This window comes from Clinocottus analis, unplaced genomic scaffold, assembly GCF_023055335.1.
Source record: "Clinocottus analis isolate CAN_PGR_092001 unplaced genomic scaffold, fCliAna1.0.p SCAF_5, whole genome shotgun sequence".
NCBI classification, from domain to species: Eukaryota; Metazoa; Chordata; class Actinopteri; order Perciformes; family Cottidae; genus Clinocottus; species Clinocottus analis.
Window position 1 is genome coordinate 6,042,271 of NW_027176207.1, and position 27,175 is coordinate 6,069,445.

Here is a 27,175-nt window from a genome sequence, read left to right on the forward strand (position 1 = left end):
TTATCTGTCATTTTTTAAGACTTACAGGTAGCCATAAATGCAAATGAAAGAAAGTACATAATAAGTTGATAATGTCAATATGGAGCATTGAAATAAAAAAGGGACTCATCAATCAATTGCAATACTTAACAATACCTTTTCAGCTCTATTACAATACACATCTAACATACAGTATATAAATAACTTGTTATCTCAGTGTGTTGGTGTGTAATCCTATGGCAGTGAATATTATTTAAGGCATGAGACACAAGCCTAATGTTTATGTCGTTTTTACCACCATACTCTAAGAATATGATACAAAACACTTCATTTTTCACAGAATATCTCACACCATTGTGTAAAATGTCTCTTGAGAGAGTATTTTAGTTGTGTAGCTTACCTGTGAGACAGGAATACAGCTCATCTTTATTTAAAAACCCTGAATTAAAACCAAGATGATATTCCAAAAGTCTTCTTTTGTAGGTTGACGAGTCTATGCTGTCAGTCGCTTTCTTTTTTCTTGCCAGTCACAGGTGCATCTTCCTTTATTTAGTCACACCCCACCCCTCCTCCTCCTTATTTTTCTCCTCCCCTCCATTCATTTTCCCACAGTGTCCCATTCAGTGACGCACACAACATTGCATATTCAGACTGACGTGCAAACCTGCTTTTCAAGCTGACAAGCTTAGTGTCACCTTGATTTACAAACAAAGCCTTGATGTAACATGTGAGCTTGCAGCAACACAAGGCCTCCTACATTTAGATTAGCAGGTGAGTTGTCCTGGCTACACACATCCATTATTTATTTTACATAAGGATTATTGCCAGAGGCCTTCCTCCAATTTATTCCTCTATTCATCATTCAGCAAGATAAGGTTACCAAATAGGGAATCTGCAAGCTTTTAGAGTAAATATATGTCTAATGGGCCATTATTGTAGCATAACTATTTGCAGATAAATGTAGATAATTCAGTATCTGTATCTCAATTTGTGTCCATAATAAGATTTAGAAATATGTCAAATAAAATAATCTTTAAATGGATACTAAGATTTATGAATGTGTACAGGAATCTACAAATGTGTATTCAGAACCTGCATGTGCACATAATCAGACTAGATTCTCATGTGTAATGAGATTTGTAAATGTATTGACAAATCTGTAAATGCATACATACATATATAAATGTTTTAAGGCTGAAAGTCTTTAAATATTTTTGCTCCATCTCAGGCAGGCCTCCCAATTATCCCGTTTGTGATTTTCACAACTCTTTTGTGATCACAGAGATATTCAAATCTGTGGATATTTCTCTGTACACTCAGTTGTTCCAACCTATAGATGAAAGCCACACCTTCTTTCTCATGCTGAAAGCTAACTATATAAATATAATAAAACAGCAGTATGGGACATTGAATTTATTCACTGCACCTCCTAGTCCCTGTGCCTCTATCGAGTCCAGTGTCACTCTCAGTGAGCCAGTAGCGCCATCGACAAGATGATCAATCGAGGACGGACTAAAGTTAGCACAGGAGTCCTCTGTTTTATTGAGACATGGTAATGCATCAAATACAGAACGTGGTTAAAGCAGTGAGTGGGTTTCTCTACTCTCTGACACAAGCCAATCAAACCCACCAATGAGATAAAGGCAGCACTCAGGCTATCATTGCCAACATCCACATGAATATTGAAATCACCTACAATAATAACATTCACAGTCTTAAGGAACAAACTTGATAGAAATTCTGAATACGGACCTGGGGCCCTGGAAACTACAACAAACTGAATTGTCTGTATTGATTTCCAGGTTGGATGTAAAAGACTAAGATCTAGGCCTTCAAATGAGTTTTACTTTAATCTAGGTCTAGGATTTATTAATAGGCTAGAGTCAAAGATGGCAGCTACTCCACCTCCTCGGCCAGTGTCTCAACGAATGTGAGTATATACACAAAATACACAAAAAATATACACTTGTGCTTCATTTTGATGAACGATTATCGACGAGGTTTAAAAAAACTGGAAGCTGGAGAATTAGTTTGATGCCATGAATGCAGCTATGAAAGAGATTACATGGTTAAGGTGGTGCTGTGTGGCAGCTGTGGTGTATTTATATCTTGTGGCCAGAGTCATGGATACACAGGGATTTAAGTCCTATTGCTCAGAACAATTCCGTTCCGAGTATTGCCATATAATGATCGTACAGGCTTCAGATGTGCTATACAGTTGTTGTTTTCTTCTCCTCAACCGCCTAGCAACAGTAATTGTAATACCTTACACTATTTGTTGCCGACTGCTTAAACAGTATTCACCTTATTTTTCATCCTATGCAGCAAATGTGACGTTTAGTAATACACAGACGACTGATGGGTATGAGAAATCTTGGTTTGCACTCCAGACTACACCCAGAGCTGAGGTAAGAGGCTTATATTGAAACTTCCAAAACAATGGTGGGACATGCGCATTCATACAGCTGGTGATGCCTTTCTATGCATTGAAATGCAAGCCGCCTGGGAAGTGGGTCACAACAGAACCATGAGACAGCTGACCTCACCATCAGCAAGCTTCAGTCCGTTTGTCTAGAATTGATGCCATCAAAGTTTCCAGGGGTGGAACCAGATGAGCATAAAGGCTAGAAATGAAATTGATGCAAGTTGTGAATTAGTACTGTTTTAATGGGCAATAAACAATCACGCCTTATCACTTTTTATTACGGCCTTTTCGCAGTATCCCTCCTCACTGTTTGTGGGTGCTGTCTAATACCGTTTATCAGAGGACTACAACAGCAATGGATAGATAGTGCCCGGACTATTTTCTTGATTTTTGGTCGGTCATTTGAACAAAAATATCAATAACACAATAAAAAACAAATGAAAAAATATTGATGATTACTTTTTATTGTAACAATAAACTTAGTGCAGGAAAAGAAAATACAAAAACACTACAAGTGAGAAAAGCAGTGGGTAATCAGTAGTAATGTGCATTAAAAGCTATCACTGACAACAGAAACTGACGAATGAACACAAAAGAAAAAGTTAAAAGTGGAACACAGTTGAATACAACAATTCATTAAAAACAACAAATGGTCTGTTTACTCTGTCATTATAAATGTCTTAGATTTAGTGCAAAATTGGAAAAAGCCCTACATGTAGTATGCAGGGCTTGAGTACAACAAATAGGGGTTGAGTTTTCTGCCTGCTGGAGCGAAGGTGCTGTTCTCATGGGCCTGGCGGCGGTAGTACCTTCGGAGGGCAGGACTGCCGGGGTGGCACTGTCTCACATGAAGGAAGTACTCATCAGGGCGGCTTGAGGTGTAACCACAATCCTCACACACAAAGATCTTAGAGCGTCTTTGGCGGTAGGCATACTGTTGTTGAACGCTGTGAATCTTCCTCATATGGGATTCCAGAGAGCAGCGCTGTGTGAAAGCTTTGTCACATAGCTCACACTTGTAGGGACGAATACCTGCAGGAGAGGGAGACAAAACACATTCACATTTTTCCTGTGGATGTTTGTGTGGATCACAGGGATGTTTCTTCATCGAATACCAAAGATGCTACATCATCGAATCCTGACAATAGAACTATTCCAAAGTCGAGAATCCTTCAAATGAGGACTAAGTCCTTAATTCAGAGGATTTTGAAGAATGCGTATCCCAAAACATCCCAAATCACACTATTTCCTGTCCACAAAATTGGAAATGGGAAATATGCAAGTAAATGTTCAGTTATTTCACCTCAGCACTCTCCCAAAATCTGTTTCTGAGCAAATTATAGGTAAGCAATTGTCAATCTAGTTGCTGAATCTTTACAGATATTTGATCTACGAGACCTAATAAAAAAGTGTGTTGGTTTGCTCGGGGAAAGACTGCTAATGCAGGCTATTAATAGCACTGAGATCCTACACTAGCAACAGCAGGGAAAAACAGTGACCCACAGTGAGCAACTGCTGGCAGTGGAACAGCGAGACTAACCAAGAGTTTTATATCGTGCATGTTGAGTTTGAAAAAGGTGGAATTGCTGTGTTTTTTTATTAAGCCCTGTGGGTTTATGGAGCGCATGACAGCTGTAAATTACAGCTTTATTTAGTTTGTGGTTGTTGGAACAGTGGAAAGAGCTAACCAAGACAGTTTGGGTGAGTCGTATGTTTCTGTTGAGTTTGAAATAGCATATAAATTGTAATTGTTTATAAACCATTAATTGTAAAAATTCCTGTTGGTTTTATATATATATTCTCATTGCGTCCTCCCAAGGAAGCGTCCTTTTCATTGACAAACACCCATAGACTGTGTATAAAGACGAACACCATGCTGCTCCCCATGTGTGAATCCAAAACATCTCAACTGCCCCCTGGTGGCGGGCTGCAGTAAAGGTTATAAATCCTACCCCTCCATGTATATTTACATCATATTTCATTTGGCTGACGTTTTTTTTTTGCTGTCCAGATGTCAATGGGTAGCTTATTCCACCATTGAGGAGTCAGGACAGCAAACAATCGTGACTTTGTTGAGTGTTTAACTCGCAATGACACAGCTACAAGCCGATTGGCAGAAGCTGAACAGAGTGAACGAGCTGGAGTGTGAGGTTTTACCATGTTCTGGATGTAGACTGGACCCAATCTGTTTGCAGCACGTTACGTAAATACTAATGTTTATCAACAGTAAGGTAAAGTAAAGATAAGGACGTGCAGATAAGGTTTCTGAAACACAGATCTCACGTCTGTGAGCCTAACATGATATTCTGGTTAAAGTTTTCAGCTGTGCAGAATGATTTAGAATGCAGATGCGGTCACTGTCTAATTATTTGGCTGCCAATGTATAGAGACGCAGAGAACCTTGAAAACAATGTTGGCAAGGTGAAAGAAAGAGCTTCGAAGTCCTGCCTGACTTAATTGTCTCTGTTTTGCACAACAAACCACAGTCAGTTTCTGTTGAGAAAAGCTTATAAAATGCAATCCAGTCAATCTTTCTCTCCCCTTGAATCAATGTAAACTAATAACAATCCAACCAAATCAACCTAACAAGATGTTATTTCCTTAAATATAATTTAAATTGTTCGTGTTCAAAATGAAGGGATGTGTTGTGCTACACAAGAAATTGCCGTGGGTAAATAATAAGAATTAAAAACATTTTAGAAAAATGCTAGGGTTACAGTAACAACTTCATTGAGTTCAAGTCAAGACCAAGAGCAATATGTAAAAAGATTATGTCAGCTTTATAATTTACGTTACCTGTGTGTGTTCGCATATGCCTCTTGAGGTCAAAGGTATCGTTGAATCCTTTGCCACAAAATCGACAAGGATGTCTCTTCACCAAGCTGTGGCACTTCAGGTGTCGAGTTAGCATGCGCTGCAGAGGAAATATCTTGTGGCACACTGAGCACACAAAGTCCCCTGATCCGGGGGAGGCCCGGGGACGGGGCTGGGAAGACAAAAGTGCTTGTTGAATATGACAATGTGGGTAAGACATCAGGATTTTTTGCTATTAAACCTCACTATGTGCTCAGCATTTTATGGAAGCCGTATAATTCATATAAAATGACCTATCATGACGTCCTGCATTGCCTATCAGGCTGTGGCCTCTGGCAGGCAACACCATTCGCTAACTGTGTTCTTGTGTTGTTTGAAGCCGCCTTTAAATCCTACACTCAATCAAACAGTGAGCATATATACTCGGCAGCCAAATATATATGTTGCATTAGCATAGGCTTTACTGCCAAGTCTATTTTTAAGAGCTGCATCATGCCACCGACCTTAACTTGGTGTTAATGCTGCTTTTCTATCATTGTAGGACCTACCATTTTCAACTGCTATAATAGTAGATCTAACTCTGTAGTTTAGAAATATATATGAAAGTCTGAATAAAAGTATTCTAGAACTTGTCTTTTGAATATGTCTGATACTTTGAGGTACTATATTTCAGAAACAGAATCAGTTTTAATGGCCATGTAAATTTTCAAGTACATGGAATTTGACTCTGTTATTATCTTTGCTCTTTGTACATATGCAAAAGATAAATATAAAAGACAAAAAAAGAAGACATGAAGAAAACAGAAAAACAGTAAACAATTTTCCTCCAGTTATGTGGTGATGCTTACTCCATGTCAGCTTTATTAAGTAAACTCCTTCTTTCAGAGTGCAACAAGTCCTTATCAAATACTGCCTGAACAAAACATCTTCCATTACTCCCTTTTCCACTTTATTGTTAAAGACTTTCTGCTTTCTTTAAAATTGGCAATTCAGCTTTTAAGGTCATTCTGCAGAAGATTCATGCCATCTGTCTCACTATCTGTAGCCCTCCTCCACTGCCTCCAGAGTTGCCTTCACTGTCCATATTCATAGATTAAATCCCCCATCTTCTCTGACTTATTTTTAACTGTCTCTTTCAGCACCTGAATAAACAGTTGCCCATATGGCCTTCATTGTAGCCCTCGGCCATTATACTTTGGCTGTCTGCCATCGTTCCTCTCTTTCCTAAGCTGCCTACTGTTCCCTCTCTGCCGTTCAGTACTACTTCCTAAATCCTTCGGAATGCTGTTATTCTGTGAACTTTGGTTATAAGCCTGTCACTAGACATTACACTCATTTAAACTCTATCTCCAGTTGTTTTTCTTCTATCTTTTATGGTTTCAACTGAAGAGCTCCCTTTGCTTGTTGGGAATTACGTTCCAAGATCAATAGCAGGTCCTGCCTGCGAGTAATCTTTTAAACCTGTTCTTGCTGACCTTTAGGGTATGCTCTTGTTCTTACTTGTAGTGGTAAATGGTGCAGTCTAACATACTAAATCGCTGCCACCATGAATTACTAGCCCATATTTTCCAGTCCAGTCCATTATCTCCAGTCAGCTGTCTTTCCATTATGTCAGCTTCTCCCGTTACAGCAGTCACTAGCTTATGCCAGTTATGACACTTATTAATACACAATCAAAGAAAAGTGGGTACAATGAGCATGCATATGCAAAGTCAACTTGCTCATATTATAAGAATGACATTATACTTGACAAGAAAATGAATCCTATAACCTTTGCTCTGTGAAGTGCCAGTGTTGTGGAATGGTAGATGGAGCGTCGGAGCATAAGTGTCGACCAGTCCGGCCTGATGTCCGACCCTGGTACTCCTGATTCTGCCAAAGGTACTGACACTATCATTCCTGCTGTCCCACATCCTAAGGTGACTACTGACTGAGACGCAGTTGCAGGCTGTCGGGTGTCAGGACAGCAAGGTGTCTGCTCCATAGAAATGTCATTAACTACAAGAGGATAAAAGGAAACAATTGTTTATAAGTGAATTAACAAGATGAAATTAATCACACAATACAACATACATACCTATACAAATAAATGAGACAGCTTAAGAGGAATAAACTAACTTGGATCTTACTTCTTCACGTCGACATTTGAAAACATAAGCTCTCTGAGGATACTTCAAATTCTTACCAAGTGTATTATCTTCTTTCCAGTCCAGCTGTTCTGGCTCTTTCCATTGCCATGCTCCACATGCCCCACGTTTCTTTTTCACAAGGAAAGACCTCGGCATCCTTTGAATTATATCCGTCTTAGTTCTCTTTTTCTTTAACTTCTGTTGATCTAATATCTCACACTCAATCTCTGATCCTTGCAGCGACACCACGTTTAGTTTTGTGTACCAACCTAAATATCACCTCTAATATTACCTTTAATCCGTACATCCAAGCCTCATCACTCAACAACCTGCAGGTACAGTATGTCAGCAAAATCACAGTGCTCATTTCCATAACACTCTCTGGGAAGAGTAGGAAGGTTTAGAGCTCTAAATAAAGGGAAGGGAGGGGGGGTAAGGGGTAAGAGGCTCAGTATTTTTTGACTGTACACCTGTGTTGATTGTGCGCGTGCGCCATTTTAACTGGTCCCCACTAGTTTTGCATTTCAGGTAGTGAGAATCCGGGGAGCTTCGCATTCAAGTGGCCCTTGGCATGCAAATTTTAGCCCCGGACCAAGCCTTGGCCCTAGACAAAGGGCACGGTTTGAGTAACAGGAGCAAGTAAAAAAGGAGCCACAGCCTTAACTGCTAGGTAAATCAGCCCTTTCTCTTTTTTAGCCTCTTTCTGTTGCAATTGTTTGGTGGGATTACGAAGCTTTAAAAATCCACACAAAGGCTATTCACACACACATTCAAGTGCTTGCTGTCAGTTGACTGTGTTCTTTACATGATTGCACATACATGATGGTACATTCAACATTGATGTGTTGTTCCTTGCCACTGACCCAGTGCATGCTGGGGTAGGCTGAACAGATAAGGTTGACGACCATGTCTAATTGTCTACACAGTCAGTGCAGGCTTAGGAGCAAAATGAACTGCATGCATCTTATTTCACTGGACTCTGCATGGCAAATTCAAATGCAGCTTGAGACTAAACCCCATCATGCAAATAGTAGTAGAGGTCACTCCAAGAACATCAGGAGGATCATGTACAAACTGTACAGTAGAATAAACACACTTCTGCCCTGGCTTATGGCTCTATTCAGCCAGTGTATGTCCCACATTTCAGCTGTACCATTTATAGTACTGTCCATGTTCCACTGAGAAGGAAAGAAGAGGAAAGTTATCAAAGTGGTTCATATATATTAAAAAAGCACAGCAACACACTACAAGCTATAGTCTACACTCCAGTTTGTCGCTCAGTAGTTATCATTGGGATGGTGAAGGTGAAAACAATATGCTGCTACAATATTTCAATTGGAAAATAATACCGAAACTAAACACAATTGCTACCCTAAAGTGCTGTTTAAAGCTCATTAGGGAAGTCTTTTTTGCATTGTATGGGTCTTCCCACATCACATTACCATTAACAGTTTATAATATTAACATTATTAATTTGTGTATTCTTTAGATGTAGTAATAAAAGGTGCCTTTTGATCTTAATTCTCCTAATACGGTGTGATGATATGGGATGTAGAGTTAGCATTTCCTAAAATGCCTGCTGAGACTGTTGACTGTACTGTGTGTTATTGCCTACCAGAGCTGCACTCTAACTGTATGCAAAACAGCAGCCTGTGTGCAGCAGCATGGAAATTAAATGGTAAAAAGGTAGCTTCACCATTTCTTTGTGCGAGACAAAATAATGGCCGTCACCTGTCTAATTTCAAGCTTTTGATCCACTGACTCAAATCTTATCACTTGTAACTGTGAGCTATGTTCACTTTGGATAGGAACGTGTTGTATTTACTGAGAGAATGCTGCGCAGTAGATCATGTCTTTGACAGTCACCACTGTCTGCTATTCTTTAGTATTTATTGTCTATTCTGTAAGAGATGAGATAAAACACAAAAACAATGATAACTAAACTTAAGATAGGCTAGATAGTGAGATTACATCACTGGCTGTATTCACAGCTGAAAATAAGTGCAGTCTTACATTAAAATTAAAACATATTAGTTAGTTCTCTGAAATCAGGCTTGGCAGATCTGAATGAGTAAATGCTGTTATTTTAATTATCCAGATTTCCTTAATATTTTGAGGAATGAGAATTCCCAGTCATGCTTGCTTTTTCTGTATAATGTAGCCCAACATGTCATATCCTCTCTTACATGTTTCCAGTCTGCCTCTTCACTGTCCAACTGTCAAAAAAAGGGGAAATTGGCAAAAAAGAAAAAAAAGAAAGCACTGTCCTGGTGTGTGAACTAGATGTAAGTTGAGCATGAGGGTGGGAGGTGGGAGAGAGGGAATGTCCTCTAGATGGATTAATGACCTTAATGACATACACCACCCACCCTCCGAGCTGCACACACATGAATGAATGTGTGAATACAGCAGGCACATCGTCCAAGACAAGATTTCAACATTACTTTTTTTTGCATAATGCAAAAACAAATGCACTGAACCCATTAATTACATTGAACCTTCTCTTCTCATTAATTCAGATTAAACAGTTTTTCAATAGCGGTAGTATCAATGGCTCAATCATCCTAAGGCTAACTATGACAAACTGCCTATTCAACTAAGATAAGAAGCTTTCTGAGAGAAAAACTGATAAAAATTGTAAATGGATGTTCAATTGCATATGTACAATGTATTAACCTTATAATCAGTCAGTGATGTATGCTCAGGATTGTGTTCCGCCTGGTATAGAGACATTAAAAGAATGAGGAACAGCAGAGCGATTGGGGGCGGTAGGAGGAAATGAACAACACTTAGATGTGGCTAGTAATGGCTATTAAAGGGACATAGCTAGTCTGACAAGATGTCAAGTTATTTTCACACACAGACTCCCAATGCAAAACTTCAGTTCTTCTTGTATTGCTGTTTAATTGTTTAATTGTGCTGGGACAAAGCCTGAGGGATGACTTTGTTATAGAGTAACATGAACACAAAGTCCAGTACAGTTGATAGCATACACAATAGCATCTGAGATTTCCCTTTGATTAGACAAAAACCTTAATGGCTCAATACTTTTTCATTATTCGTAAAAAAAAAACCTAAAAAAACATCAACAGTGTTCCTTCTTTGTGGCTTCCGTTACAACTTCAACTCCTCTTTACTAAGCCTGACCTAGCAAAATGTACATTTACATTTACATTTACTACTACTACTACTACTACTACTACTACTACTACTACTACTACTACTACTACTACTACTACTACTACTACTACTACTACTACCAATTATATTATTACTACTGCTGCCAAAAGTCCATTTTGATACGTTTAAAGTACAATAAAACTCTTTACTGCTGTTGTTGCATAATGTAACTAACAGTATTTTTTTTAACCAAGAGGCACAATGACATGGAGACTTTTACTGAACCACCACATGTGATGCCTCCAACTTTTTATCTGATGTAGTCTAAATATTTATATGAACAGGACTCATGACTAAAGTGCAAATGGGTGAATCTTGTCGTCCTTCATACACACACACACACACGCACACACGCACACGCACACACGCACGCACACACACACACACACACACACAAACACACACACACACATTCAGTAGGGAACCCACTTGTACTAAAATGTACCCCCTCCCCCCAAATGAAAATACAAAACTAAATAAAGGAAAGGAAAGGCAGAAAGCAGACAGAAATCAGAGCTATGCCACATGAAGATAGCAAAAGAGGGACGTGAGATAATAAGAATTTGAAAGAACAAGTGAAGGAGACAAGAACAGGAAGAGAGAAAAAAACTGTCTCGGAAATGAGACTATAAAGGCAGAAGTGCAAGTGGTTGGTGTTAAACAATGTCATGAGAGAGAGCAAGGGAGGTGTGCAAGAATGACAGCAGGTTTGATTTAATAGACAATTGTTCTTGTAAGAGAAGGGATTCAAGTTGATGAGAAGAAGCAGATTGTAAAATTACTGACTACGGCTGGAATATGGGGTGAGTCATTTTTTAATAACAGTGGTAATGCTACTCAAAATTGTGCTTTTCTCCCAAATCGAGTTGATATAAAAACTTGAAAATATGCACAACAGTAGGATACTGCTTTCTATCATCTCTATATTTCTAAACAAGCTGTCTAGTTCTGCTATCATTTCCTGCTGTATGTCTGGAGCACAGATCAACTGATCTGTTTTTCAGTCATCATATACACAATGGAATCATCAGAGCTGGATTATCTGTATTTGCAGTGAAGAGAGTATCTTTTAAAATTCTAAAATAGCTTTTGAGAAGTCGGTTTATATCGCTGACAGGTGAGCCAATGCCGTCCATATTAGGTAGCATTCTGTTGAGCACAGGAAGTGGTCAAAACATGACAATCGTTTCTGCAGGAACTAAGTATTTCCCCCAGGCTACAAACTTTGCAAAAACAAGAAGGCTGAAATTGTCAAAATGATTGTCATAATGATTTATATAGTACAGAGTATAGAAATAAGGGTTTGCAATGATTAAATATAAATAAATGAAAGTCTTACAAAGGCCTCAGTGCATATACAATATCCAATGGCAAATGTGTATACAGAACCCCAGAATAAAATCATACAGAAAAAATGTAAATAGTAATTTTACAGTAGTTGAATTTATATCTTCTGAGGATCAAATTGCCAATTTTCCGATTGGAGGACGACCTGCTACACCTTTAAGTCACAGCACATGGACCTACACGAACATGGTGCCCTAAAGTACCTAAATACCTGCTGGTATACTTGCTGGTATTCTATACTTTTTGGAATGATTGAAACATAACATTCTGACCATACATTTTGCATTGCAGACTTCAAATGTAATGTTCCAGATTATAAGATATATTATGTATTAAAATTAAGCTAAATTTTGGCTGATAATATGTATCAGTAGTAATCATAAAATAGTTTGCATACATAATTTCTGTAGCAGTCGCTCTGCTTCATATTGTGTACCTTTGATACTTCCTTGTGCTTTGATACTTCCTTACTATTACTTCCTTACGTGTAATGCAACACTTCAACTTGCAGTATTTTGACATTGTGGTATTATCAGAATACTTCTTCCTCCAGCCAAACATGAAAGAAAGTACTCTGCATCTCATCATGTCTCCGTCCCACAGTGAATCCAGTATCTGTCAAGTGAGGGCAACAGTCATGCTGTACGATGACGGCAACAAGAAGTGGGTGCCGGCAGGATCTGACGGTCCTTCATTTAGCCGCGTCCAGATCTATCACAACCCTGCGACCGACACCTTCAGAGTGGTCGGCCGCAAACTGCAGGCCGATCAGCAGGTACAGGACAAGTGTACACACACACACACACACACACACACACACACACACACACACACACACACACACACAGTAAAGTCTCTCTGGTAGAAGGTCACACCCACTAAACTTTATGAATATTAAATATAAATTAAATAAACCAACAAACTCAACGATATAGTTTAAGACAATATATTCCTCTGTTAGTCCTGCAGTGGGAAAATTGCAGAAGAAATGCAGAGTGGGAGCTGCTGTAAAAGGCAGCCACTTGCGTGGCGCCTGAAGGAATGAATGAAGTTTGGCACTGTAGGTGGAGTTCTTGAATGTTCATTAAACAGATTTCAAGTTTAGTAAATTCTGACCCTCAGAGGCTAAGATGAGTGTGGGCGGTTGAGACGGCATCCTCTGTGGATCTGTTGGCTGGCAGGGCGGCTGGTATGTTGTTTTCAATGAACTGGAGCTTAGATTGAAAATTATTTCCAGTGTTCCTTTTGAACAATACAGTATCATTACCACCTAGTGCATTTTAGTCACATTACAGCCCTGACAACTTAGGCTAATGCAATTTAAGCATGAGAAATATCAAAACATCACAAATGATTGTACATTAAAATCAACTCACATCTGGCTTTAATCTGAATTGCATTTCATTGTATATGACATGTTCGAACATAAGGTGGTTCATAAGTGTACTTGGTACCAAAAGACCAAAGGACGGAGATCAATGATCTTTTTAACTTTGTAATCGTATCATCTGAGAGCTGCCAACTGATCACCACCTGGTGGTGAGTTGGATCAGCTGGCGGGGGAGCCGGCTAGAAAGACCTGGCAAGCCCAAGCATGTAGTGAGGGGGAACTGGGAATGTCTGGCAGAAGATGCTGTCCGGGAGGTCTTCAACTCCCACCTCCTATGACTCCCCAAGTCTAAAATCCTTAAGACAGTCACTATGTTGTGCTTCCTGTTCATGCCAGGTGGTGATCAACTGTCCCATTATCAAAGGGATGAAGTATAATCAAGCGACACCAACTTTTCACCAGTGGCGGGATCCCAAACAGGTGTGGGGGCTGAACTTCGGCAGTAAAGAGGATGCTGCTCTTTTTTCCAACTCCATGTTGCGTGCACTAGAGGCTCTCAATTCACCGGCGGGCACAGGTAAATGGAACAATGCAACAGGGAACTTTTGAACCAGCTCAGCCAGTGCTGATTAAAATAAAAAAATTAGTTGATTTTGTGATTGTTTAAATTTCTTTGATGATAGTCCCACCATTTAAAATGATTTGTCTGTGCTAGTTGGTACTCGAAATACATCCATAATCAAGTAATATGCTGAATGCTGTGCTCAATTAAAAAAGTGTTCTATTATTTTCAGTCAGGGACAAATTAGTGTCAGCTAAAATCCTATTTGCTTAACAACTCACATGAAATGTACTTGTATAAATACATTGTATAAACTTGATAAAACCTATTACAATGTATACCATGAATGTGTGCTATCAAAATTATATTGAGGCTCACGTTTAGTTTTTTCTGTTTTCTCTGGACTACAAGCTTGCATGCATCTTTTGCTTTTTATTTTATTTTCAATGGCCTATGCTCAACATACTTATCAGAACAATGTTTTTGCTCAGGCATGGCTCAGACAGGACCATCTGCAGAGGAGCTTGAACACCAGAGAAGGTACACTGAGAATGACACTATTACAGATTTAACTCTGTTGTGGAGAAAGCCAAAAATAAATATGAAAAAGCTTTTAACATTAGAACCATCTGACGATGTCTTTCCAGACTAGAGCGTCAGAGGCAGGACAAGGAGCGTCTGGAGAGGGAGATGCAGACCACTGCTGCTGCTGCTGCCCCACCAGCTGCTCCTCCTGCCCCACCAGCTGCTCCTCCTGCCCCACCAGCTGCTCCACCTGCCCCACCGGCTGCTCCACCTGCCCCACCAGCACCCCCGCCACCTTCAATGCCATCACCTTCCTCAGGGTCGTGCCCACCTGCCCCTCCACCGCCTCCTCCTGGGGGCATGGTCCCGCCTGCACCCCCTCCACCACCTGCTGGAGGAACTGGAGGTGGTAGAGACGATCTGACTGCAGCTCTGTTAGGAGCCAAATTGCGTAAAACAGTCAAGGTAAGGTACATGCGATTTCACCTTTATGTACTCCACCAATGCAATTACCATGATACATTCTTGCTCTGCTGTATTGAGTTCCGCAAAGATGTAGCACAAATGATGCATGAATTTGGTTACATGTTCACTCGAACAGATGACAGACTGACAGACTGAGTATGTTGATCTATGAATCTAATTCCTGTGAACAACTTGACTGGAGAGCTTTTGTGTTTCCAGGATGAGGGAGCAGCAGCCTCACCCCCAAAACCAACACCCTCATCTGGTGCGGGTGGAAGTGGGGGCGGAGGAGAGGGTATAATGGGAGAGATGAGTGCCATCCTTGCTAGGAGGTAAGTTGTTACAAACAAGACATGTAAGACAGATATGTATGATGATCTGAAGCAAAGGACTTCTGAATGTCTTCTAAACAACTATTTTATATAGGAGGAAAGCTGCTGATAATCCTGCTTCAAAATTGGTAGAACCTAACAATGTAAGTTTCATGTCAGTGATTTCATATGTCTTTAACTTCCTCTTATTATTATTCCATAATATTTGTGGCAGGAGCAGCATGATTTAAGATAAGAGTCGATGATAACTTTGGTTTATGTTTACATGACTACAGGAGGATTCTGACTCCTCAATATCAAAATTATCAGGAGCGGGAGGTGAGTCATGTCCCTTTCGTCCCGACAAGACGGTATTACAGTCAAGTCACATGAATGCTTTTCACTGTATGAGTATCTTCTGATTTTTAGAACCAAACCTTACTTTAAAAAACAAGTTTGCAAAACAACAAGAAAATATTTACTTTGTCAACAATCAAAACATTGGATCCTTTTTTGAATAAAATATGCTTCTTAAGTTAACTCATCTATCACATTTCATTTGATCTTATTGCCAGAAACTGTAATAACACATGTAGTCATATTTCACCAGAAATCAATGAAAAAAACAAAGAAAAATCTGCCATCAAGCCAAGGTAAGAGGCTGATCAATAAAACGTTCACTGTCCACATGATTGATCATTACATTCATCACATTCCACAGGCACCTCTCATAATTAGTGCCAAATAGAAGTCTTCCTGGAGACATCAATGCACATTTAAACATCTTAGCAGTTGCCTAAAAGGATTTGCATGTTTTTAAAAACAGACTCAAATCTGTAACCAACAATCAGAAGGACTCCAACCTCAGCTGCACCACCTCCACCAGCTTCTCTAACTCTGCCACAGCGTCCAGGTATCAGTCCCCACCTGCCAAAGTTCTTTGAATGCTGACTATGAGCCTTTGATATATATATATATATATATATATATATATATATATATATATATATATATATATATATATATATATATATATATATATATATGATATATATACTTTCCATCTGAAATAACATGCTTTTCCTATCCAGCTCTTTCTTGATCTTCAAAAGTAGTTTTGCCAATGGTAAACAGATCTTTCTATTTTAGGATGAAGGTGGGGAAAACAAACTCTGATGGTGCAGTAAATTTTACTGATATGGAAAGATTCAGACAGGTTGGTTGCTCTTTTAAACATAACACGATCCTGCATCGAGACTAACCATAAAGCTCTGTGTTATGACTTGTTCATCTTCTTGTTTCAAAATCAACTTGTGAGTATTTAAAAACACACAATATTTTTATGGCACAGGAAATGTTTTGTTTTAATGAACAGATGTGCTAGAAAAGACCTTTAAGATTCTGCATCTGTTTCCCAGTCCTCTGAGATTTGAAAGTAAAAGCACTTTAGGATGCCACTAATGTGCCATGGTATTGCATAGATATGTATATTGATATACTGATTGACTTTAATTATGATCAAGGATTTAGCAAGTACAAACTGTTTAATACCTCAGTCTTACAGTATTGCATATGTGTTTGAAGGAAATTCTTGAAGAAGTGAAAAAAGAACTTCAAAAAGTGAAGGAGGAGATCATCACAGGTGAGCTCTACCTTGCATGTTGTCCGTTGTCATACGGTTTATTTATGAAGCTTATTCAAACCATTAATATTAAACACATTATTTTATGTTATACTCTGAGTTGAATTAAAGTGTTTCTCTTCCAGCACTGATTCAGGAGCTGAAAAGTGTGCAACCAAAAGGTGAAGACTGAAAGACTGAAGATTTGATGAAGAGAATAATTTATAGATGTGAAAGTGTTATTGTGCAATGCTTGGACAATATATTTCACCTGATAGAAATGTAGCTATTTTTACATATACCAACTGATATTGGATTTTTTTAAAGACAATTTGGATTTTTAAGAGTAAAACAAATCTGACGAAGAGATGTTGGTCAATATTTTTTTTTTTTTTACATGAACACTTTTCTTTTTCATATTGCATTTGAAAAATACCCTTCTAGTTTTCTCTGGTGGACAAATGTGATGGAGACGCTGTTTCTAAATTACCTCAAACATACCTCTAGCATTTCAGTACTACCATTTACTGTTACCCAGTACATTACATACAACAGGAAGAACAACAACTCCAGCTTCTGTAGGATTCTTGTGCTTTGTAAAAGTACTCAATTACAAGTTAAAAAAAATCAATTGTCATATGTTGCCCTGGTAAAAATATTCACATATTCTGCAGCTTGACAGGCAAGCAGTCAGACTCCAATGCACAACTGGTTCTTGGTAGAGAAAAAACTATATCTATGGTGAGACATTGGAAGGACATTTCAATAATGGGCAACAAGATGAGTGGACCTGGTTCCCTGGCATGTGGGTACATGTGACAATCCTCTTGACAGCTCTCAGAGGTGGACCCCGGATAAGCAGAAGTCAATGGATGAATGGATGGGTTAGTTAGTTATCTTCTATAGCGCAGTCTGTATGCTTCCCTCTATATTGTATGTCTCGTAGGTTCTGAGTCAGGTTTGGGTCTGCTTTCTCAAGTCAGTCCTTTTCCCGACTGCCGTTTCCGTAACATTTTTCTAATTACTATTTCAACCTTTTTAATAAAGTCATACTTTGAACTGCGTTGTCTGCGTTTAAGTTGTCTTGATAGCACAACACTGTGAGAACATGGACAAAGTAAGATGATTTTTTTGTAGTCCATCTTCAGAACATTGTAGTTTCATCGCCTGCCGTCGCATCAAAACTACGTAGTTAGTGAAATTGGAGTATTTCTAAAGACCATAGTTGCCTTTTCCTAACTCCTCATGAATTCTCCTTCCCATCTTTTCTTGACCCTGATGCACAGAGATCAAGGAAAAGTCTTGATATTACATTCAGCACCGTAACGGTTTGCACACTGACGTGATGTGGGAAAATTCTGCAACTAGGCAAGAGAAGAGAGAATTCTGCACGCTGACCTGTAACTTGCCATACCTTTATTAATCCATACATTGTTTCAGTCCAGCTCAGGTAAGGAAGAAGAACAAGTAACTTTCCAGACAGATTAGTCAGCCACTGCTCAGTCAATAAGCCTCACAGTCTTTGTGCATTTAATGTATTAGAAGATAGATCCTCAAATATACCACATTAGATAACAAACAGCAACGACAATGTGAAAAGTAAAAAACTCAAATCATCTCTTCGATAATGGTATTACTATTGTTAGGTAAATGGTAAATCTCAAGGTAACATTATGAAATCACGGTTTAGGCTACCCCATATATATATATATATATATATATATATATATATATATATATATATATATATATATATATATATATATATATATATATATATATACATATATATATATATATATATATATATATATACATATATATATATATATATATATATATTCCTTTTAATATACCTTTATATCTATATATTTCCTTTAATATTGTTTTTGTGTGAATTGTTATTTTCCATTCCTAGTAATACATGATTTAATGTGGCTATTTATTTGTTCCATTGTGGAAGCCTACTCATAGAAACTCATAGTATGATCATGTTTCTCTGAGTTGCTGCTGCTGCACAGCAACCACAGCGATTTGAGATTAATTTGCATCGTCTTGCCTGCAGGTGGCGATGTGTCTAAAGATCAGCCACCATCTATCTGTTACCAAGAAGAAGAAAGTCGTGTTTTCCTGGGTGGATGGCCTGCTCTGGATCTAGCCTGTCAGAACTGCATTGAAAGGGGAGCAACGTGGGATAAAGTCAGTAAAATGTGGGTTAAAGCCTGCTATGATATAATTTAATGTAAAATATATTGGATCTCGTGATAAATTGAGGAGCCTGTAACTCAGAACTAATAGGAATATGTATTTGACTAACGTTAACGTACCTCGCTATTAGCAAGGCTACACCAGTGCCCTACAGAAGGCATATGATCGCAAACGTAAGACAATGTTTACAATATTTCCAAATTATGACAGATACAGAATTCGTTTGTAACACTAGGGTAACGTTAACAACAAGTAACGTCACCGTATGGAAGCATAAGTATGTGTTTTTCACTGTAAAACACAAGCTAAATATGTGATACTGGGCTTTAACGTGAATTAGCAAAGTGACTTCCAACTTTGGTGACATTTAACGTAAACCTATTCGAAATTCGGGATTTTTGTTTACTGTGTCGATGTTTCGGGTGCACAGCTAATATAGATGCATTGTCGGTTGTTTAAGTAATTACTAGATTTACATTTCCTAACTTAATCTCTCGTGAATGGTTCGTTGAAAGTTAACGTATCACTGTTAGCATTCCGCTAACAGCTGTCAGCGTTCAAGCGCTAACAGCTCGTGAGCTAGCAAACTAATGTTAACGTTAACTGTCAAACGTAAAAAAGGTAAACTATGTGATTTGTTTAGTGAAATCAAACATTGAACCACATTTGAAAGCGACATAACGAACCCGTCCCTAACCCAACCTATTGAGCCATCGCGTTAATGTCCTATGTTCCAGTTAGCTTGGCGTTAATCAGACACTGGGCATCAGTCTAACGTTACATGTCGCACTTCTTCCTCCGGTAAGTGTGTCCTTTGTTCGATGCCCAGATCCACACGGAACTCGGGGTGAAAGTAACGTTACACGCTTCTGCAAAATGATATTGATATGTGGTAACGTCACAGTTTTTGCAGAGGTGATTTAGCGTTGTGTTTACTCAATTCCGCCGACAGCAACAATGCGATGTTAAGGAATAGTGTCCAGTTTGTACTCAATCCACTCAGTTTTAGACTGTTGTGAACACTAAGTTGTCACAATTAGCTAACGCTCACCATAACTAACTAAGGATTGTTACGATATTGTAATACCTAATAATCATTACTTAATTTGCCAAACGTTATTCCTGTTTTGGTGTGTCCTTTTACGATAGTGGGTGATCTCTAGCATGATTTGTCCTGATCAATAAAATCTGGTTTCACGTCATCTGATTCACTTGTTTTCTGGAAAAGGTTAGCAGCTTGTCATCTTCAGATGTCATCTACCATTTAGTTATTTGCAGCCCTGCTGCTAGTGTTTTAAAATCATCATATGGTATAGCTTGCCCTCTTGACTAGACTTTGTGAAGGGACCATGTTATTAAAGTCTTCAAAAGTACTTACATAAAGTTAAACTCAGCTGAGCATATGTTTTGGATTTTAAAAGCTCTTACAGATTCTGTGCGTCTTTGCTGGCAACTTGTTATAATCAGACAAGTTCTTCATTTTGATTTGTTTTTAATTTTAAAGGATTTTAACTTTATAAAACAATGGTCTAGAAACCTCTGTAACTACTGTTGACTGTCTAAGCTACTCTATTTTGTTTAATGGTTTCTTATTTGAAAGTATTTGAACATGTTATTTTCTTCGTACTGCTTGTTTCATTCAGCAGGTGCTGTTCAGATTTGATTGCTGTAAGTGAGACTTGAACAGGCCAGAGATAAATCCACATTTCCCCTACCCAACCTCCTGTTCCTGACTCTCTGAAACACTTCTCTCACCATGAATGAAGTTAATATAGTCAGAGAGGGCTGGCTTCACAAACGAGGTAAGGACCATGATCTAAGGTCTTGTCATGCTGATAATTCCGAGGGAAATACACTACAAGTGTTCTAAATGAAACCCTTTGATACAATCAGATGGAGCTCAGGGGTTAATCAAAAAATGCCACTCATGTGCCTAATAATTGGATGTACTTGATTCAGGTGAATATATCAAAACATGGAGGCCCAGGTATTTCATCTTGAAGAGTGACGGTTCTTTCATCGGCTACAAGGAGAAGCCTGATCTAACTGACCAGATCTCACCACCACTCAACAACTTCTCAGTAGCAGGTCAGTCCTCCAGATGCTAAAACATCATTGGTTTCCTCTCTAGCCAGTGCTTTCTGCTTTTTACAGCCAGATGGTTGTCTTCACTTTCATACAATTCATGGTTTAACACTTTTCCTGACAACATTCAACTTTCTTTTTGTTTTTTGTTTCAATCACATATTGACAGTCATTTAACATTACAAAACAAAACCACCTTTTAGATTGGGCTTCACATGTGTACACACACACACACACATGCATACATTTTTTTTTTTTTACCATTATTATACATTTTTAAGGCTGTAAAATCCCTAACCACACACTTTTCTACACTTTTCTCAGACAGGCATTAACATTTTCTCACATTTCTCTCAACAACACTCTCAAAATTTCGCCGATTTAAAAAAAAAATAAGCCCGAACATACAAATTTCATTTTAATGATCAATCTATGAGGTAGAAGAAAAAAAATCCGCGAGTCCGCGAAAGCTGTTAGCGTTCAAGCGCTAACATATAGCGAGGGACGACTGTACACATAAAGTTGAAAAAAAATTAACTGATTAATCGCATGATTTTCCTGTGTACACAAAAAATCATGCGATTAATCGCAATTAATTTATTTATATATATATAAATAAATAAATAAATAAATAAATAAATAAATAAAGCTGGGCAAGTTAACGCGTTCATATCGCGTTAACTTTTCAGTCGATTAACGGCTTTTACTTTGAAGGCGATTAATCTTTGTGCAGGCGCACGCTTCCGTCGCCTCAATGGACAATTTACAATTTGCCGACTTGAGCTGTGAAAGCAGGCGGTCAGCAGGCTTCACAGGCGGTCAGTCTACCAGCAGGCTGGCACTGCAAGCTCAGCGTCCCAGGATTGAATATTAATTCCACATGCGCACAGCCGCCGCTGATACCTGTCACATCTCCACCTCATTCAACCAGACTTCAGTGCACTTGTTCAAGACAACACAGACTGGACTTTTCTCACTGAGTAAGAAAAACTGAACTCAACTGAAAACATCAAAAGCACTTATTGCTATTGTATAAAGTTAATCAATAGCTGGTCTTTAACATCTTTAAGGTGAGAAACAGACTAAACATAGACAAAAGGAGTGGTTTGTCCCTCACAGGCACCCTTACTATTGAACAGTACCTGTTCAGAAAAAAAAGACAACAGGTTTATAAACTATATATGTAGTATGTGAACTTATTGTTGCTCCAAAGTGCTGTTATAATGTTTTTATAACATTACTTTAAAATAAAAGCGTGCAATACACTAGTTTTTACTTCATTATTGAATTTGGCGATTAATCGCAGAAAAATCAATTAAGTTAATTTTGTTCAACTTTTGTTCAAGATATATGTGTGTGTGTGTGTGTGTGTGTGTGTGTGTGTGTGTGTGTGTGTGTGTGTGTGTGTGTGTGTGTGTGTGTGTGTGTGTGTGTGTGTGTGTATATATATATATAGATAGATAGATGGATAGATAGATGGCACACATGCATTACACCTATCTATCGATACATATACCTACAAATAAAACAATCATTCTTCATTGTGTTTTTTCTACAGAGTGCCAGTTAATGAAGACTGAAAGACCCCGGCCCAACACATTTGTCATTCGTTGCTTACAGTGGACCACTGTTATTGAACGCACCTTTCACGTGGAAAGCAATGAGGAGAGGTAAGAACAGGGTAAAATGATACTAATAATAAGGTTTTTACTAGCCCTTTTTTCACACAGCCAAATTCAAATGACATATTGTAATTACCGTAATGCTTCGAAAGTTGATACTTTACGACTTGATTCTAAAGGATTTTGAATGCTAAGAAGCGGACCTTTCCAGTGGTATACGGTACATTGCAGTAATCATAGAAAAACATGGCGAGGTTGCCTGTGGATTGAGGGGTGGAAGTGAGCACTGCAGAGAGCAACAGGCTGCAATCACAGCCTGATACGCCAGCAGAAAGGACGGCACACAACGGTCGGAGAACACCGCACATAAAGACCGCTATTGCGGCAACAACTCTCTTGCAGCGCAAGGCGGTACAGTCGCCTTACGTGCCGTGCAGTTGGAAGACAGCCGTGTGTGTCCTCTGCTGGGCTGTTGCCATCATCGTGCTTCAGGAAACTGAAGTCGGGAATGGAGAAGCGCTACGGCGGTCTTTGATTTGATATAACTTATAATTATTATTATTAATATATATATATATATATTTATATATTTATATTATAATAATTAAATTTGGCGGGCCGGATTAAAACGCTCAACGAGCCATATCTGGCCTGCGGCCCGTAGTTTGCCCACCACAGTGTTAAAGGTTACGAGTGTTGCATTAAACATCGTTAATCTTTTGATCCTTTGATGCTGGCGTGTTGTCTGAAGTCATACGCAGGGGTGCTGTTGTTTGGTTCAGTGTCTGTAAAAGACTCTGAACTTTGATCTGTTTGATCTAATGCCAAACAATATTTGCCTTTCAGAGAGGAGTGGATGCGGGCGATCCAGTCGGTGGCAAACGGTCTGAAGATGAGGGAACACGAGGAGGAGGAACCAATGGATCTGTTTGGCTCACCCAGCGAAAGCAGCCTGGAGGAGATGGAGGTTTCCATGTCCAAGAATCGCTCCAAAGTGGTGAGACAATCCGTTGTTTGAAACATAGAAGCTGAAGTTTGATCGAATCCAAAAGACTGTATGAATACAATAAAAAAAAAAGTCCTTGCAAGGACTTTAGGCAACACAAACGAGGACACATTTTGATGGGCCCTATATTATATTGACATTGTTTTCTACTGTATGATTTCTTCAAAATAGTTCCTTAATGAGCATTCTACCTCCAGACCCAGAGTAGCATTTGTTCACTGTCAATATACCAATGACATCTTTCCATAGATGTCATTGGTCTTTCTAAAAGTGTGACATTTAAGACTCAGGTTTTATTGTTGATTGTTTAAAGGATTTGCACATCTCTGTTTTTTAAAAAAAAATTTTTAGAATTATTTTAAAACATGATCCCTAATGAGTTCTCACCTTTTGTACATTACAGACAATGAGTGACTTTGAGTACCTGAAGCTTCTTGGGAAGGGGACATTCGGGAAGGTGATTCTGGTCAAAGAGAGGTCAACCGGAGTTCATTATGCCATGAAAATACTGCGCAAAGAGGTCATCATAGCCAAGGTAACTCCAGAGTTTGTTACTTTTATTCCAAAATGTAGTTGAATAGTGACTGTTTTTCTTATTAAGTGGAAAAATATAATTCGTTTTGAAGGTGAAATTTTATTTGATAATTTTCATGCATTAATTGGTGCTTGTTGTTGCTCAAACTGGACACAAGTTTTGAAAAAAAAAAATTTGGTCAAAGCATTTTTCCCCACCATCACCCATGTCTGTTTTCGTTTCACTACTCAGGACAACACACACTTCTTTACACACTACTAGCAATTCTGTCTGAGAATAACTCATAATAATGAACGTTGATGCATAATGAATACTGATGTTAACTATTCCTGGTGCGATTTGGGGTAATGCATTGAAGTACATATTTGGTCAGCCATACAAGGAATGTTGGTATTGGCAAAGGCAGAAAAAGAAACGGCCTAAAAAGGCTTTCCGGCATTTAAATGTTTACTTCAAGTGCAGAGTGAAAAAGAGAAATTATTAGCACAATGAATGTACTCAAATTGACTTAACGTCTGTTCAAGTGGAGTTTAAATTCTAATCTGATGATGGATAGTTTAATAAATAGTACTCTATTTTTTAATCATTATCTTTAGTGAGCTTAATCTGCAATTTCATCAGTAACACTTATGCCAGGTAATTGTAGTACTACAATGTTTTTCCTGTGAACTACAGTTAATTTGCATATTGTAAGGCCGGGTTGTCTACCTCGCCTAACTTAGTTTTTTTTCATGAACCAGAGTCTTTTTCACTGGTGTTTCTGAACGTGTGTAGTCTCTACTTTCATGTGTGACTACTGCTGGTGTGTTGCTGAGGACATAATACAGCTCTGCGTTGAGTGTGAAGTTGTTTGTATGAGCGCCGCAGCACCGGCTGAGCATAGGGCCTGTTCTGGACAGGCTTGTTTAGACAAGAGAAGTCACCACTGTACTGATGTGCTAGTTTACAAAATGGCAATATTATGTCAGACTGGAAACTCAACTTGCCACTTACTGAGGGAGAAATTGGGCCTGTTTCGAAAACTACTATTTGTCACTGCATGGACACATTTCTATGGCAAGCGGTTTGGTATGCCCTCTATTGATATAAAGTAGAAATCTGCTTCATATGATGGTCTTCATTGAATGCTGGGACTCATCTTTAAAACACAATGATCTGGCAGTAGGTGTGACCACTCATTGAGAATCACTGTTCTCCCACATTTTTTTATGATGAACAGATTCCAGACCCCATTATAATGTCCAGATAAATTATCTCACACACCTTTATTAGATTTAATCTACCGTGAAATAAATTGCAGCATTAGAAAATGGTTAATTCCTAATTGTATTTCATACATTTTGTGAATTTTCTTTTTTTTTTTAATCCTCAAATGTTATTGCTTGCAGGGAGTTATGGTCTCTTTCAGGGAAGTATGTTTGCAGTGTGTCTCATCTTGTAGAAACCTGTAGAAGGTGAATCCCTCTTTCCCTAGATATCACACATGATGCATGCCTATTGTGAAACACCTTTTTAATGGTTTATGCTCACTGGTGTTTCAATCTGCTCAAAGCACCACATGTGGACATATCTAAAACTGCACAGCTGCAAATATGTGGATATCTGTATTAATTGCACTGAATTGACACCAAATGTCTTAATCTTATTTTGCATACGTACGTTTAAAGATATGCAGACACATCACGAGCCATTTAGTAACATTTTGACCAAAAACATGTTTTGTGGCTGAATTTCTACTTAAAATAAGTAGACACTGTTAGCAGCAGGTATTTAATAGCACACTGTTTTAAAATATATTACCATTTATGCTATCAAAGAAGACAAATGTACTTAAATTGTTATTGACGGTAAACATATCACATTTTAAAAATACAGTAAACTGTAACCACTGCATGCTCTTCAGTTGTTTGGAAGAATAGTGTGAACATTCAACGTTGTTGTTTTTTAGTTAGGGGAAACAACATTTGTCTACTACACCTTCTTAAATATTTGTGTCTTTGAAAAATATATACACTACTTCTCATCCTGAATTCAAACATAGACACTCTTGAACAGGCCTGTCTGTTCCTACTAAACCTAACTCAGCTCATAGCAGCAGGCTGCTCTACTTTCTTTTCAGGTACAGTTCTGCAGTAAAGTGCGTTGTACTGCAGAACTCCCACTTTCAGGGTTCCACCTCACCCACAGTTGTCACTTGGAGGTTGTTAGTGCACATACAACCCCGGGTGTTGGAATTAAAATCATGGCTTTCAGAATAAGAGACTACTCTTTATACCAGCTACTTTCTTGTACCCCAGCTGTGAATGCTTTGCTGTCATCAGATTCAAAGATCATATCAAACTAGGTAGTAAAGCTTTGTTTGTTATACTGCATGTTTTCAGTGTTTCTTATAACCATGTGTTGGTTGGCAGGATGAAGTGGCCCATACAGTTACAGAAAGCAGAGTGTTACAAAACACACGACACCCCTTCCTCACGGTAAGGACATTTGAAGGAGATCTGCTGGTGAAGGCAGCACTGCCTCAGTTTTCATGAGCTGGTCATTGGTGGAATGTATATATTATCATAAATAAAGATTCAACCAAATAAAACAAAGACAATTGAGATAAAATCTCATTTGCAATAAGGAAGGGATTAAAAAAACAAATGCCCAAGCATCAAGAGAACAAGTTCAATAGAATATACAGTGTATATTATATACAGACTAAAAGGCAACAAGACATGACGACATTGTTGAGCATTGTAGCAGTCTCATGGCTCTCTGTGTGCTGAACTGCTGTTGGATCACTTTGCTTACCGCTAACAGTTATTTAGGTGAGAGTGTAGTGTTCACATACAGTGTCTTTAAGCCATATTGGGGGGCCATACTAAAATATGTCATTAAATTTGGTTCAGACCGTGATGAGTTGTAATTACTTCAGGGATCCTCTGACATTTCATAGGTCGCTGTCATTAGGTCAAAATCTTAGTTGGTCCAATTCTACATTTGTGGGTTACATATTCCGTGCTAATTAGTAAATGCTAACATCCTA

General features: G+C 38.5%; 3 protein-coding genes across 7 annotated transcripts in view; 2 read left to right on the forward strand and 1 right to left on the reverse strand.

Annotated features, from left to right (window-relative positions):
• Positions 1 to 3,113: 3,113 nt before the first annotated feature.
• Positions 3,114 to 7,503, reverse strand: zgc:171929 (uncharacterized protein LOC100124596 homolog). The gene is made up of 4 exons (XM_068601290.1): positions 7,404 to 7,503; positions 6,990 to 7,216; positions 5,201 to 5,390; positions 3,114 to 3,436 (listed from the first exon to the last, which is right to left on the reverse strand). Exons 1-4 carry the CDS (start codon positions 7,501 to 7,503, stop codon positions 3,114 to 3,116), a joined length of 840 nt encoding a protein of 279 aa, XP_068457391.1.
• Positions 7,504 to 11,204: 3,701 nt separating this feature from the next.
• Positions 11,205 to 17,690, forward strand: LOC137802896 (vasodilator-stimulated phosphoprotein-like). The gene is made up of 13 exons (XM_068601082.1): positions 11,205 to 11,330; positions 12,478 to 12,649; positions 13,601 to 13,781; positions 14,258 to 14,306; positions 14,414 to 14,756; positions 14,976 to 15,088; positions 15,183 to 15,231; positions 15,364 to 15,406; positions 15,678 to 15,720; positions 15,894 to 15,980; positions 16,217 to 16,283; positions 16,652 to 16,709; positions 16,835 to 17,690. Exons 1-13 carry the CDS (start codon positions 11,326 to 11,328, stop codon positions 16,879 to 16,881), a joined length of 1,257 nt encoding a protein of 418 aa, XP_068457183.1. The 5' UTR covers positions 11,205 to 11,325; the 3' UTR covers positions 16,882 to 17,690.
• Positions 17,691 to 18,765: 1,075 nt separating this feature from the next.
• LOC137802248 (RAC-beta serine/threonine-protein kinase-like) overlaps positions 18,766 to 27,175 on the forward strand; it is a 19,125-nt gene continuing 10,715 nt past the window's right edge. The window contains exons 1-7 of one of the 5 annotated variants that reach the window (XM_068599995.1): positions 18,766 to 18,887; positions 20,540 to 20,698; positions 20,856 to 20,984; positions 22,540 to 22,651; positions 23,450 to 23,600; positions 24,013 to 24,144; positions 26,556 to 26,621. In XM_068599995.1, coding sequence (XP_068456096.1) covers positions 20,653 to 20,698; positions 20,856 to 20,984; positions 22,540 to 22,651; positions 23,450 to 23,600; positions 24,013 to 24,144; positions 26,556 to 26,621 — 636 coding nt within the window. In that variant the 5' untranslated portion in view covers positions 18,766 to 18,887; positions 20,540 to 20,652. The other 4 variants (XM_068599992.1, XM_068599994.1, XM_068599993.1 and 1 more) reach the window with 4 other exon arrangements.